This window comes from Schistocerca serialis, chromosome 8 (assembly GCF_023864345.2).
Source record: "Schistocerca serialis cubense isolate TAMUIC-IGC-003099 chromosome 8, iqSchSeri2.2, whole genome shotgun sequence".
In the NCBI taxonomy this organism is placed as follows: Eukaryota; Metazoa; Arthropoda; class Insecta; order Orthoptera; family Acrididae; genus Schistocerca; species Schistocerca serialis.
The window spans coordinates 527890886-527907666 of NC_064645.1; the positions used below are offsets into that span (position 1 = coordinate 527890886).

General features: G+C 38.5%; 1 protein-coding gene across 1 annotated transcript in view; it reads right to left on the reverse strand.

The window, feature by feature from the left end:
- The window catches only part of LOC126417104 (neuroglobin-1-like), a 395454-nt gene that overhangs the window by 240818 nt on the left and 137855 nt on the right, over positions 1–16781 (reverse strand). Inside the window, exon 3 of the mRNA XM_050084999.1 lies at positions 13967–14071. Within this exon, the coding sequence (XP_049940956.1) occupies positions 13967–14071 (105 nt within the window). The remainder of the gene's footprint in view (positions 1–13966; positions 14072–16781) is intronic.

Below are 16781 nucleotides of genomic sequence, written 5' to 3' on the forward strand. Positions count from 1 at the left end.
ACACAAGTTTTAAGGCATTCGCCACTCACTGCAGAGACGAGCGCCGGACTCGTCCTTAAAGAAGTCCACGGGATCAATAAATCGTGACATGTGAAGCGCTGAAGCTGTCTCGTATTACTTGTTACGATTGGCCGTGGCTCAAATTAGCCACCAGTTAAATGACGATATAATCGAAAACATTTGATAATGGTCTCAAGGGAAATTTCAACTGCACAACTACATAGCATTTTCTTCGACTGAGGGACGATGGAAACCATCATCGACGTTAACATCAAGGACTGAGCCTTTTGGCTAATCTCGTCTCCTTCAACATTGTTCAAGCCATCTCCTCATTTGTCTTCCTAAAGACCTTTTTCTTCTTGGTTTATACTGTTTCATGTTTCATAACACTTTTTTTTTTTTTTTTTTTTTTTTTTTTTTGGTTATGGCAGATACATTTTGCCATCATTTGCCTTTCGATCTGTCAAAGCATATCCAGCCACGTATCTAAGTCTTTTCGCATGCTTCTATTCTCTTTTCATCTGTCTTCTTATGATTCCAGTTTTCGCATCGCTAGGGCAATGCTGGTACAGCCATAACCTTATAGAACCTTAGTAGAGAATCTCTGTAGACTTCTTTCCAAATGTTCTGCATAAAGTTCCGCATAAATAGTTAAATAGTTTTAAATCATGTCGTATTTCGTTGTCGCTCTTATGTAAAACAGCACCCTAAATATTTAAAGGCTTTACCCTGATCTAAGATCTGCCTGTCAATTTCTATCGTAAATCCTATAGGCTGGTCTCCTAAAACACCATTGACTGTATCTATGTGATTGTATTCTCTCGCTATTTTGCTTACATAAAGACAGATTCTCGTAAGGCATTTTCTGAGAGGGCCACGCTTATCTAACTCCCCGCCTTATGTCAGCCATACAACAGCTGCTATTCATACTTGCATTTTATTTTTCATATATAAACCATGTACAACTCTTATAAGATGAGATGATATCCATATATATCTTAAAATTTTCCATGGTTTCTTTCGATTTACTTGATGTAATGCGTTTTCGTAGTCAGTGAAGACAATGAATGTTGACAAACTGAATTTACGCTGTTTTTCTATTAGTTGTGTCACGGTGAATATACAGTCCGAGAATGATCTGCTTTTGGTAAACCAAGCTGAGCATTACATAATACAGTTTCAGCGATTAGCGGTAGAGATAGAGCGATGGAACATGAATATCAGAGAATCTTGCATATTTAGCTTCCTTCTACTGTATTATGCCATATACTACCATATTTTGGAGTGATTTGTAAGGGGTTCGTAGGCCCTTACTATAAATTTGTACTCGGCACAGGCGATAGGGCGAACAATCGATTGTGTCGTGTTCCGAGAGCGAGTGTTGAGTTGAACGAGTGTCATGTTGCGGGTAGAGGTTTGTGGAGGTCTTTGTTGAAATGTAAGGCTTTAACGGAGAAGGGAGTCGCCATCGCCGTGGCTAGACCCCATTGTACTAGAATAATACCGGGAAGGTGAAGAACTATTATTACGAAAGTTATCAGTGACATTTCTAGGGCCGATATTTGGTTTCGCGTCTACTGCGCCGGCATCACATTGGATTGCAGTGTTGGATTGCAGAGTTGGATGCAGTGATGGATTAGTGTGTGTCGATAATGGAAAGTGAGGAAGCCTGTGCTGAGATTAGCCGTAAATAGATATGTATGACGAAGGCAGTGGCTGTCTCCTTTTTTTGTGTTTTTGAGAAGAATATAGGTTCGTAATTAGTGAAAGTGTGTTTGTGTTTTCCTTGTTACCAGACATTTCATTATTACAGTATTGAACAGGATGAACTGGAAAGCAACAACTTCAGAAGCAGTCAATTCCGATTACCAGCCCCATTAGGTACACGGTCATATTAATAACAAATATTGGGCTGCTATTCGATCAGATCAGGTAGGGATAAATAAACGGTGGTGTTACACCTTGGCTTACCGTGAAAGGACAAGTGCAATCTTCAGACGAATAGTAACAACAATAGGTAATTTTATCTTGCTTAACGTGAGAAAATATTTTCCGATTTCGGATGAAGACAGAGTATTAACTTTAAAATCGCGACAAGAAACAGTGCATCTTGAACAATACAAAGTAATAGCATCTTACGATTGTGAATAAACTGTTTTTCTCGCCATATTAGATAATAGTGTCGATAAACTGTATTGTAATGTGCAAACGCGTAGATCCGCACGAAAAACTGCGAAAAGTGAACACTAAAAAAGACACGTGTGAACATTACCACAACAAAACGAGCTAAGAATTCGTCATGGAAGCTTTTAAAGAAGTGTTTAGTAGCAATGTTATGACCGAAATTGCCTTTTGAATAATGAAAATCGAGCAACTTCGTGTGGATCCATATACTGTTATGCAGGCGACAATTTATGTGGCGACGCAATTGTTGAATGACGTCACGCAGACCCGTGCAGCAGCTGCGCCAAAGAGCTTCGATCCACGAGGTGATTTCACACATCATCCCAACTACCTGTGCAAGGAGTAGGTCAGACGCAGACGCACTACACTGGGCAGCGACCAGCGCGACTTCGAGCCACCGAGCGCCAACCCGGCATCTAGCAGCCGAACTACAAACTAGGCCCGCCTGCAGCGCCACGGAGCGGCCGACTAAGAACTATGACGACTCGCCACAGATCTTCAGCGTGACTTCACATGGCTCCGGCGGCAGTACAGCGCCACGCCCACTTCAAACATCAAAACATCGCGACTCGTGGTAACTTCAGTTGGTGAGTGAAGACAACTGGTTAGCATAACATTAAATTGCAGTATACTGTCTTCACCATAAGAAAACAGTTTTAAACTGTGTTTTACCTTAGGACAAGTGCCCAATTACAGTAATTTTCGAAAAGTTTGCGAAACGTACTCTGAAATATAGCATACTTATTTATGCATACTGCACTGTCTAAATGGTGATTATACAGATATGTTCATTGTTTTTGGAGATTTTACGTTTATAGATTTAATGAATGGTGTGATTTGTCTTATTTCAAACATTTTACATAATACTGTGTATGTGAAAATTGATATTTGAAATTATTAGGTTTTGAGAGTCGTTATATTCAGTACTCATACGTATTGTATCAATTTTGGAATTAGCTGAAAATACTACAGTTACTGTTTGATTAGTTTAGCGGTAATTAGGAGTGTTTTGGGTTACTAGAGGTTATTTTATATTACTTGCCTGTGAATTAAAAAATAAACCAAACATGTCTACTGAAGATAAGCACGTTTGTGAGGCAGTAGTTGAAAAGAAAGGGATAGGACAGGAAGACAGAGATGATTCAGGAATCAGTGATTATGGATTGTCATTAGAAAGCCCATTAGCACATTCAACTCGTTACCCCAAGACACTGGGACAAACGACAAGAGATAAGCCAGTTTCAGAGGTTAAGGATATATGGACAATGTTAGCAGACTTGTTAAAGGAAACCAAGGCAACAAAAGAGAAATTAGAAGAAACTAGAGAAAGGGAAGAAATATTCCGCAAATGATTAAAGGAAGATTTACAAGAAACCAAAGAAAGCTTAGAAAACAATTTAAGGAAACTCTAGCACAAGAGCTCAAAACATCGCAAATGAAGATAGAATATAATCTGAAGAAGGAAATGCAGGAGTTACAAGAATGACTGAAGATGGACATCAACGAGAGAGAGAGAGTAGACTACAGAAGAGCATAGACCAAGTCCAGGGAGATGTGTTAAAGAAGGAATGTTAACAAAAAAGATAGAAGACGATAGTGAAGAAACTAAAGCCGAATTGGGAGAAAGGATCACCGAAGTGGAAACAAATTGCAATCATCGAATCGCCGAGGTGACACAGATGCAGAAACAATGCAGTGATGTGGTTAAGGGGATAGGAGATAGGCAAAACCAACTGGCTGTCAATCTGAGAAATGCTATAGCCGTGCAATGAGAAGAGGATAACAAGAAGGTTGCAATGGAGGTCAGGCAATTACAACAGGGAATGCAACAATTGGAGAGCAAGACAGAAGAAATTGATAAACGAATTAGCAATGCCACTTTAACCGTTGTGGAAGGTAGAGTCGGTACCTCGATGAGCAGTGATAATCGGTACATCCAAAATAATACAGGGCCAAAGTTTAAACTGAAAGGAGGGTTGCACCAAATGATATTTATGAAATGGTTAAAAGGAGTTTTCGCAGCACATTTCAGAGACGCAGACAAGATTCAATTTGCAATAGACAGGATGGAAGGTGAGGCCTGCACTTGGGGAGTCAGGAAGAAGGAAGGGATTACTAATTTAGATCAGTTTGAAGGGGAATTCTTGAATAAATACTAGTCCAAAAGTCATCAGTGTGCAGCACTTGAGGACCTACTACACCGCAAGTCACTTAATACATGGAGAGGAACGTTGAGAGAGTTTGCCGAACATTTGTGGGACTTGAATGAAACATTGGAGCAGCCATTGATTGACGACATAATGATATCAGCAATTAAAAGAAGGTTAAGTCGTAGGATGCAAGAAAACTTATCTGGAAGCCTGATTAAAGATAAAGATATCTTAATGGAAGTATTGGAGCAATTAGAAACTATTTGTGCACAGGAAAACAATCAGATGCGTGATCAGAACCAAGGTGGAAATAATTACCATCAAAGTCAGTTTAATGGCCCACCAAATTACAGAGGTAGAGGTGGGGGTAATGGATATAGGAACCGTGGCATTGGTCGACAGTTTCACCACCATCATGGGAGAGATGATGATGATAATGACAGGACTTATGAGAGAAGAGACGATAGACAAAGGGATCAAGAAGTACGAATTGAAGAAAGTTAGGTGTAGGGACCCAGTAACTCTTTTGCTGGCATACCAAGTGGCGAGTGGTACACTCCCAGCTGGGTGAGACTTTACTTCTTATTTCAAGTTTCACCCCTTTACCATCTTTCTCTATTCTTAAGTTAAGTAAGTTAGTGTGTAGTAGTTGGGATTGGTAGTGGTCATCCAAGTAATTCAGTCAGGAACCATGTAGCATATTTATTGGTGATTTAAAATAAGGATAAGTAGTTACTGTTGATGTAGTGTGTGAGGTGTCAAAGAATCAATAAGTTGAAAGCTCAGTTTAGTGTCAGTATATTGCAAAATTATTACTGCCAGAAGTAATAAAATGAGAACCAGATAAGAAAGCTAATGTTTACAAAATGTCGTGGGAAGCTAATTGGTCAAACAAGAGTTTGTGTAATCTTATAGAGTTGTTTTATGAGGCATAAAAAGGTCAAGCAATTGTAAAAGAATTGAAGTAATGTATCAGCTTGTAAGTAGATGAACATATAAAGAAACAAATGCATGAGAAGATAGTTGTTCGAATAAATGATGTGAAATATGATGAACGGAGAGGCCAAGGAGCCTGGAGTAGTATTTTCATGTAGTTATTGCAGCAAATATGTAGGGTTGATGTAGATTGAAGATGTATATTTATTTGCAGTTGAAGTTGCTGTTAAGTTGAGGGAGTTATATGTAATGAAGTGTATTGAGTATGAGATGTTTGAAGTATTGATGTATATGGAGGATTGATGTGGGTTGAAGATATATATTTATTTGCAGTTCAAGTTGCTGTTAAGTTGAGGGAGTTATGTGTAATGACATGTATGGAGTATGAGATGTTTGAAGTATTGAAGTATGTCATTTAGCTCATGAGCAACATCGGTTTGCAAGTTATTTGTAGGTATTCATGTTTATCTGAAGTATGCTGAATACAACAGAAAGTGTAACTCATGAGTAATTAATAATTCATGTATCCAATTAGCTATCAAAGTCAAGTATGGTTGCACTTACATCAAGCTTTAGAAGCAGAATTCTGGCACTGTGTAATGAATAATAAATATCCATATAGAAGATTTGGATTAATGTCAGTATAACAGGAAATATTGTACCTCTGATCTAAGCTTTCTTGATATCAATTCACATATAGCAATAATGTTTGGCAAGTGAAATGATCAGTAGTTTAAAATTTTTCATTGGGTGACCACATTAGTTATAGTGTTGCTTATCGTTATGTAAGACATACTTAGTGATATAATGGAGCATTTAATATTATGGAATATGTAGAGGTCTGAGGGATTGTAAAATAAATGCATAAGTCAAGGAGTAAATGCTATATTTAGTTTTGATATTCGATTTTGCTTGTGTTAAAAACTCAAATGAATAAGTTGTGAGTTTCTTCCTTAACTTTAATGCGTGTTGGCCAAGTGTGTTATAAGTTAGAGTGATAGTAGTATGGACGGCAGGAACCCCGCTGAAAGGATGGCATACCAAAGGGGTAGCTGGCATTCAACTAGTTTGTTGTCTTGTCTTTGCTGTAGCAAGTTATAACAAATATGTGGTTAATGACTCGTACAAACCTTTGAAAGTGAAGATTTTTGGTAATTGAATGTAAGATACTTTGTAAAAATGTTTACCATGCCATATTAATTAAGACAGATTGATGTTGTATGATGTTTCTGTAGGGGCAGTGTGCTACTAGAGCCAATAGGATATTATTTGTAATATAATAACTCATATGTCATGTGTTCACGTAATAATTTTTGATTGTATGTTGTGTGTTACATTCAATATGGACTATAGAGGATTATTGTTGCTTGATGGAAAATTGTGATTTGGACAATGCCATGCTGGTGAGATGTAATAACCTTTTGTAGAATATTATTGTGGAGGCAGCCCATTACCAGAGTCGAGGGATTATTTGGTGAATTGTAATTTCATTAATTATTTACACTGTGTGTTTTGTTCAGGTGTAATAATATCTAATTTCTTTGCCGATTCTTTTACGCCAGAGGCTCCAAAGAAGTTTTCGAGGGCAGGGATGTAAGGGGTCCGTAGGCCCTTACTATAAATTTGCACTTGGCACAGGTCGATAGGGCGAACAATCGATTGTGTCGTGTTGCGAGAGCGAGAGTGGAGTTGAGCGAGTGCCATGTTGCGGGTAGAGGTGTGTGGAGGTCTTTGTTGAAATGTAAGGCTTTAACGGAGAAGGAAGTCGCCATCACCGTGGCTAGACCCCTTTGTACTAGAATAATACCGGGAAGGTGAAGAAGTATTATTACGAAAGTGATCAGTGACATTTCTAGGGCCGATATTTGGTTTCGCGTCTACCGCGCCGGCATCACCTTGGACTGCAGTGTTGGATTGCAGTGTTGGATGCAGTGATGGATTAGCATGAATCGATAACGGAAAATGAAGAAGCCTGTGCTGAGATTAGCCGTAATTAGATATGTATGACGAAGGCAGTGGCTGTCTCCCTTTTTTTGTGTTTTTGAGAAGAATATAGGTTCGTAATTAGTGAAAGTGTGTTTGTGTTTTTCTTGTTACCAGACATTTCATTATTACAGTATTGAACAGGACGAACTGGAAAGTAACAACTTCAGTAGCAGTCAATTCCGATTACCAGCCCCATTAGGTACACGGTCATATTAATAACAAATATTGGGCTGCTATTCGATCAGATCAGGTAGGGATAAATAAACGGAGGTGTTACAGACTCCACAAACGGAGAGAAAGTAGTTACAAGGCAAAAGTGCGTATTAACATTCATTTCTGGTATAAATTCAAAAACAGCATTCCGATACCGTTTTAAAGAACTAGATATACAAACAAATGCTTCTCAGTCTATTCATTCCCTATTGAAGTTTGTTCTAAGTCTTCATTTTCCCTGAACGAGCACGTGATGAATAGTGATCTACGTTGGAAGGAAATGAAGATACACGTAATCACGGAGCAGTAGAGCAGATACGATTACGAAAAGAGGGCCACACAGATTAAAAATATCATGTTGAGTTTCGTGTGTTTTCGATTGCTGCCAACTTAAACTACCAGTCAGCTATGGCTCATTCCAAGTTTGCGAAATATTGCGTTGTGTGAGTCAATTGAAAAATAGATAATGTACCGTGTGTGTTTAAATATGAATGGCCTCATAATCCGCTTTCGCGAACCCTTGTTACTTCCATGCCTTATTTATACGACAGCTGTTGAGCGGCACAAGGTGAGCGCATACGTGGATTGCCAATACTGACCAACGAAACAGTAAACATTCACTCTCTGACGACCCCTCTGGACTCGTAGGATATGCCTTTCTTTGTGCGTTACTCGTATTCTGTTGAGCCAAACTGTTTTCGTTCATAGAAGCGTGAACAGGAAAAAGACTGTATGTCGACACTAGTATCGATTACTACACGAGAACCTATCGAAATATGTCGGCCAGAGAAATGGAACTGTTGGTAGTACTTCGCGAGATAAATATTTATAACAGTGACCTCTGACGAAATATACTCGACAAGTAGGCTGTCAGTAAGGGATACGGGTATATTAAAAATGCTTTCTGTAATACGGAAGATCCCAGGAAATACGAGAGCGTTGGTCACTCTGCTCGTAACCACATATTCACAGTTATCTCGCAAACAGCACGTTTGCGGACTCATGTTTAGTGAAAGTTTTGTTCTTCCGTTATAATATGTTTTCATCAGTGTCCGTTTTCACTAATAATTGTGAGACATTCTATACACAGGGTGAACTAGAACTCCAGTGACAAATTGTATGAGGTTATTCAAGGATACCTTTTGAACCTTATATAACGAACTCACGGTCTCCACCGGGTCGTTACAGAGCTACTGTAATTCGTTTGGTTTCCTTCCCCAAATAGCTTTATGTCTGAATGCATTGGAAAGAATGAACATTAGTGCAAATGTCGACAATATGTAATGTGTGTCACGGTAACTGCCTCTGACAACAGTTATGCCTTCGTTACACTCAATTTTAAAAACCGTACTGAAGTACAGTTTGGACGACACTGTACTGGTCGCTGTGGTCCTGTTCCATTGCTATCTCAAGCATCAGACAATGCAACGGTGGACTTCTTCTGGAGGTATGTGGAGAGCCGAGTTTACGAGACTTCAGTAGATACTCTCATGGACCTGGTTGCTAGGATTGTTGCAACCGCGGAAGATGTGCGCCAGCCTTCTGGAATTCTTGAGCATTTAAGACAGTAGTGCGTCGCCGTACACTTTGCCGTGACCTGTTACATGTTGTGCTGTAGACTGACAGAACAGATTTCTTACACAGTGATAAAAGGGCCTGTGTCTCGCCTTAGGCTTGTTCCGTTACTTTGTGCCTTGTCTTGTAAGTTTTGGCTATGGCACATTAAAATTTTCTTCACTGTTGTGGAGGTATTTTCTGATAAGTACAGGTGACTTCTGTAACGACCGTGTCGCTGTACACCATGAGTCCCTTATACCAACATAATCAGAAGGTATCCCCGAAGAACTACTGAAAGTTTCACAAAAGTCATAACACAAAGCTGTATTCGTTTTTTTTTATTGTGCTACCGGTTTCGGTTACAAGCCCTAATCTGAAAACTTGCCGGTGGAGTTCTGGTTCACCCAATACAACGTCTCTCACCTGTTCTGCAACTGTTTATTAGTGATTAAATGATTACTCTTTAAAAGCTTTTTACCAGTTAGAACCAGTATCTTTCTTGAAGGTTCTGCAGTTTTCCTCTTGCAAGGTACAAGTATTTTGATACGAAATTCCCTACACTTGGTTCTCCTTTCCGACGGATGATAGAAACGTTATGAAATTTTTCTGTTTAAGCTATATCCGAAATGAAAGCTATTAAACGCTGGATAGTTACAAAGAGGTGTCACCATACGCCATTGTGATCAAAGAGCACAACGTTTTAGAAAAATATGACATGAAAGAATTATCACCTCAAATTTTTCGCAAAAGTAGAAATGAATGTCTTTTGATATCCAAACGGATCATCAGAGTGGAGTTTCAGGAAAAGAGAGAAAACTGTGTTATGTGCTCTGCGATCACAGGACCACATTGCGTAGGTATAGGGGAAAGTCAAGTGGAAGTTTATTCAATCGTTCTCGGTCTGTCAACTCGCTGTTGTCGATTGCTAAGGCAAATACTGTCACTGACGCACTAGGGCCGTGCTGTGCGATATACTAAATACAGACACAGATTGTATCCTTCTTTTTTGGCGGATAGCAGATTGATGCGGAAAACGCCATAGCTTCCCTGCTGCGGAAGCATTGCACAAACATTGAGGGCAACGTTAAGAAATTAGTACTACTAAATATCAAATCCGCAAATGACTGTGTTTGGCGTCACAGTGACATATTTTCGTCGGAATTACCATTTTTTATTTGTGAATACAATTCAGTTTAAAATAATATGTATGTTCTATTTGCTTCCCTACTGAAAGTACTTGGTATGAATTTTCGGCTTGCTTTCCCTCGTCTCTTTGTACTATTTATTTCGTATGTACTTTCATGCATTTCCGATTAATTTTAAATTAAATATCAAAATATTCATCAAGTCAGAACATTAAGAACAATAAAAGCCTTAGCCGGAACTTTCACGCTGGTATAGAATGCGTTGCTGTTCGTAGAGTGTTGTACATTTGTATATTATGAACAATCCCGTGATTGGTAAGCTAATGTATCCGGCGTAGTGTCACAAAATAGGCTTAAAAACGCTCCTAGCACGTGTGGCCAATTAAGACGTTGTTTTCCAGTTTAATAGCGTTCCACATGGGAGTAAGAACAGCAAACCAACGCTTCACTATGAAGCGACTGGTCGAGAATTTCTACTGCAGTGAGTGGTGTACTCGTATAATGTCCATCGGAATGTAAGCACATAGCATTTGCTGCGACTTTAGTGGATAATATGTTGATAATACCTACCAAAAAAGTTTCGTCCACCGTTTACGACCTTTCGACGCAACTGCAAAGAGCAAAAAAGTGAAGCACGAAAAGAACCACAACTCAGTTTCACATTATGTCATTCCGTAGTATACTTTTTGCAACATACGTTGATCAATAATAGTCTCAATTTCCAATGACGGTTATTCATGAGACTTTTTGTATAAACAACGCTGAATGCAGAATATTTTCCAAAATTTATTTACGAACATTCTTTAATGATCATTATGTATCCTACCCTCAAAGGATTTGGACCAAAACAGATCATAATCAATACAAAAAGTAACAGTGGAAGAATTTTGATCACTAGGAATAAAATCACTAAGAAAACGTTATGCTTGCAGGGAGAGATCCGGTATGGAAGGAAAGCTGTAGCACAATAAATGTTAGAAAAAGCAATACTGATTTTCGGGATTGCGGTTTGAATATATTTAGGTGTAGTGAGGTCACAGACAGTCAGAACATTTTCACAGAAAGACCAAAATGTGAGCTCGTTACTGATATGAAATCGCTAACTTCATTAGTACCAGAATCTGTAATTACAATTCATACTATTTATAGTTCAACAGGAGACTGTTGGCACAGAATATGGTACTGAAATTTACAAAAAGCCTTACACTCCCGCGCAACGCTAATATACAGGCAACTGGATTCACAAAGGTGTCGAAATAACAAGCCGTTTCAATATGATTTCCTACTGCACGTCTGCTACGTATTGTATCTCCATGTTACGTGGTGTCGACACAGTTCGTTTGTGGTTGGCTTTTTGGCAATGATCCGCCATTTCATTTATTTATCTCCCATTGTAAATAGCGAGTAGACAATCACGTTAGTTACAGTCCCGATGGTAGAACACTATTCATGATATCAGCAACAGCATCTGACCGCAGTCTCTGACTTGATGAAGCACATATTGATTAACTGTCAATGCTGACTATTCATATGGCACAAGCTGTGGTACAAAGACGGTATCAGCTCAGTACGCGCTAATTCTATGTTTCATCGTGCTCACATCACTTTACCAAGGGTCATGGACATGAAACATTACAGGTAGTTTCGAAGAGTAGTTGAATGTATTATCATTTTGTTTGATTTAAAACATTACACAGTATCAAGTAACAACTAACCATTTGGCGATCTAAATGATTATGGAAATGAGTATTCAAAAAGGAGAACGCGTTTATGTGTATAGATGTTTTTCAAATGCACTGAAATTTGCAATATATTTCTTCTTTTCTATAATAAATTGTTATTGAACCTTACAAACAAATAACGTGCAATTGTTAAAAATCCATACTTCATTTGTACAATGAGAATTGTTTCGACATTAGTTGTGCTTCAGTAAGACTACAATGCCAGCGAAGATATTTTTGATGGACGAGTGATGTCACACATCTATGGAACTGGCCCATTCATTGTCTGAGAGATGTTTTTTCTTATTTCATTTGTTAGGATCATGAGTCGTGTGTCAACCCTGTCACCAGGAGTAGCATTTAATCTCTGTCTTACCGTACTATTTTAGATCTCCGCGTCTCCATCGAATAACACGAAAATAGTTCCTTGGGATTAAAAATCAAGATGAAAGGATATCAATGATAAGTTTCGCCGATGACGTTTCTATCCTCAGTGAAGAGGAATTACATAAACTATTGAATGGAATGAACAGTCTAATGAGTGCAAAATATTAGTTGAGAGTAAACCGAAGAAACACAGAAATAATGAGGAAGGGGAAATCAGAATAGACGTAGGCGAAGAGAAATGATCCATGATGGACGGAACAAGGAGAACATAAAAATCAGACCAGCACTAGCAAAAAGGTTGTTCCTGGCCAAGAGAAGTCTATGTAGGACTTAATCTGAGGAATAGTTCTATGATAAAGTACTTTTGGAGCACAGTATTATATAGTAGTGGAATACTGACTGTGGGAAAACCGGAACAGAAGAGAATAGAGGCATTTGTGATGTGATGCTACTGAAGTATGTTGAAAATTATGTAAACTGCTAATGTAAGGTATGGGGAGGTTCTTCGTGGAATCTGGGAGGAATTAAATACATGGGAAACGCTGACAATAAGAAGGGACAGGATAACAGACATATGTTAAGACGTCAGGGAATAACTTCCATGTACTGTAGAGGTTAAGAGCCGTAGAGTGAGTGTGAGATTCGAATACATCCAGCAAATAATACAGAACGTAGGCTGAAATTGCAATTTGCAAGTTTGTCACAGGAGAGACACAACTATTTTTTACTGAAGTCGCACCACGTTGGAAAAAGACGTGTTGTGTTACTGTCCAGTCTAAAAAAAAAAAAAAATTATGAACGTCCAAATACTACTTTGGACAGCTTTGAAGTTTTAGAAAACAGTGTATTTCGAAGTAAACTAGAACACTTAGAAGTTGGGAAGTGTAAACAATGGGAACAATTTTCTACTTGTTAACATGTTTAAACAGCTCCATACATTTTCAGGATATCTAAATTGGTTTTTAAAATGGCCGCACAAGACTTACGCATTAGTAGAAGGTGGAGCAAATTTTCCTCCATCTATGGTCACAAAACTTTTGGTCCTTCGATGGAAATAAAAGAAAGATATTACACACTTTTTAGTTTACTGTTTTACTCGCGTCTGTGTCGCAGCTTGTACTAATATGTATAAGTTTTTACAAGTTGAAGCTTACTGCTGCTGTTAACTGCAGTTCCACGGATGTCCACACATTCCTTTACAACGTGTTCCTATCAGTATTAAAGTGCTAGTACAAGAAATTATTTACTATCATAGGGACTACAGACTCCGTTTGTTTTCCCTTAAATCATTAAACAACACTGCAATATATTTTCGTAGCTTTCTAGTCCTTAACTTATTGATTTCCTCTTCATCTACGAATAGCCTTCCTGAATGTTGCCAAATATAGTGAAAAACACAAGTTTTCTAGCTCAGTTGGGAAAACTTCGTTAGTTTAGTCATTTCAGAATTCTTGGAAACCCCTACACATTCCCGTTACAGAAATGAGTCTTATTCTCTTCAACTGAATATGACACTGGGACCAAAAAATTTCGCAGAGCATTCCGAAAGCAGAGTACATAAGACATTTTTAATAATACAATTAATTCTATTGATTGTTTTGTATACAGTTGGTGTTGTAAAGTTGTTTGATTCATAAGTCAATGACACGTATGGGTTTCGATTTTGCAAGTGATAATGTAAACATACCTTAGCGCGTGAGCCCTTAGTTGCTTGCTGTGCTTCAGATCCTCTATGGCAATTCCGTTGAAAGGCATGAAGACCTGTTGCACATCTGGATGTGTCTCGAACAAGCTGTAACAGAAAATTGAAAATTTATGTAGCCAAACCAGGAAGTGAGATTTATTTCCTGCGGATCAGCGAAAAGTAATTCCAATTAATTTACAGCTGAGATATTACACGAAGAAATTAAATATCGGATGAGAAGTTCCGCCTTATGCAAGACACTTTTTTTCTTTTGTTTCACCCATTCATGTTTCAGCACTTTTGTGCTATCATCAATGGGTTCTATATTTATTTTTAACTTACATTATATTATTGTCCTCTTGTTTTGGTAGCTGTTATGCTACACAATATACAACATGTCATAGTTTTGAAGTTGTGGTACGTTTTCCTGTTTTGTTGGCGAAGTAAATGGGCTTACTTCTTTGCCTGTGTTCGTGTGGTAATGCAGTAATGGCAGCGAAAACTCCGCCTATGTTTTGAGTAATCGAAAAACTGCATTACCACACGAACACAGGCAAAGTCAATTTTTTTTTAATAATTCGAGAGAAAAACGACAGTGTTCCCGTATTGATCGAAATGAAGTTGAATTGCTGCGTTTGGACATTCTGTAAATTAATACTGTGGTTGCTAGTTGGGTGGAAATTCTAAGGAAATTCCGACACAGAATGAAACGCTTTCTCTGCATGTACCATTTGTTGACCGATCTGTAAAATGCTTTCGGCAGTCTCCAGCGCCTTCAAGTATGATCTACCAAGTTGCTCTTTCAGCACGTCTACCATCATCCGACCCACCCCTCCAATTGATGCCACATACAGGGTGACGTCACGCTGTGATTTAACCAGACTTGTCGGGGATTATTGGTATGTAACCCATAACAGGGACATAAATACAGATAACAGTAGGTTGACGAAAAACTTAATTCGACTTAAGAAAATTTCGTTCACGCTGTATTGCTCGGAATTCGGTTGTGACTATATTTGTGCTTTAATATAGTATTCGGCTGGGATGGCTACAGTAGTCTTATTTACTGAAATGTTCCGTAGATATCCATCCTGTGAGAGTAAGTGTTAAAAGTAAAGCATAATATTGGGGTAGTTTTAGTTACTTTCGTTACTGACCAGTACTGACGGTAAAGCATTATCTCTCATCTTCGTGTTACTTTCTCTTTTGTGCCTACAGATCCACATTCGCCGCATATGAAATTGATGCTGTTACATAAGGTTTCTAAGCGAGATCATAGAATCAAAACAAACTTTACTATGTCTAATCTAAATTTTATCCGAGAAACCACGAAGGAGTAGACTTTTACCCAGTAGCGTAGCGATGAAAGGGGTTCGCTTTCCCAATGTTTTTCATTAGTTTGCATCCACGTCAAAACATTTCCTCAATTTTGAAGGACGCCACATGCGAAAGTTTTCAAAAAACAATCGTTTGGTTTTCTGGGCAAAAGCTTCTGCTACGGCATACACTTATATCGTGTCTACAGTATCCTGCAAACAGATGTGTTCTGTCTTCAGCAACCACCCACGAATTGCAGGGGTAGGCGGAAGAATGTGCTAATTCACAAGAGATTTGTTTGACATATTACGTAATCGGTTCAGTTCAAAGATGGGAAATTAAGTTCAGTTAGAGCAAACATTTTATAAATCATACAGTGTCCTCCAGTGGTAAATTTGGAACAATGATTTGTTAGCGTGTTGTGCAATCGAAACCACAACAGAAAATGTGATCAACCTCATTATTTCTAAATTTGTGTTTAGCACATTCTTCCGTTTGCACCGTATATAGTGAACGGAAGGAAGCGGAATGGACACTTCACAGCCGACTATGTATTGTCTTCCCAGAGACCAATACCAGTTTTGATGCAGCACGCAGATTTCTCAATGTTTTTGTCATATGTATTTCATAGACACAAACTTACGACTGAAACATTTTCTTCCTTTTCTTACTTTAACTGATTTAGAAGTGGCTTCTCTCTGAACGGCTCTACACTTTGTGGAATAAAATCGTATGATTACATCAGTTCTCAAAATCACGTAATTCAGGCAAAATTTGTTAATGACATTTATTATTTAAGAGAGGTAGTTTGCATACAAGAGGGGTAGTTTACTCATCTCAAAACTTTATCAGTGGTAATAACCACTTTTGGATAAAATTTAACTTGGGACTACCCCTCCCTACAACCTCTTCTCCTCGCCTCCGCTACCGTTCCTGTCACATTCACTCTCTCACCGCCTCCCCTTTCCCACTCATTTTCCCCCTCTCCAACGCTCTGCTTCTTCGCTCAACCTCTCCCCACTACTCATCCCTTACTGACCACTCCCCCTCCAAGCTTCCAAAGCTATGTCAAATATTTTTTTTTTTTTTTTTTTTTTTGAAACAGGCTGATCATAGATTTCCTGTACTAAATTTTCTGTACTTATTCGGCCCTCCCAACGGCAACTAAGTATTTCAATGCCATAAAACCGAAACAGTTCACCACATTTCACAACTCCATCCTGAGTGATACCCCTTTATTCGAAATAAGCAAATCAAGGAGCTTCTAATACTCATATTTTACTGCTATAAAAGCAAAACAGCCCGTTAGATGGTAATGAGGGGTGGGGCGTAGGTTCTTTCTCATACACTGGTGTTTGCACTTGGGAGAGATATGAAGTCCGCAAATGTATGAATACTTTTCCAGGAACTGTCCACCATGCACTTTGGAGCAGTTATGTAGTTCACTTGTCTGAATACAGCATAGTTTTTAAACGTGCTTTCTCTTACAAAAGAAGACAAT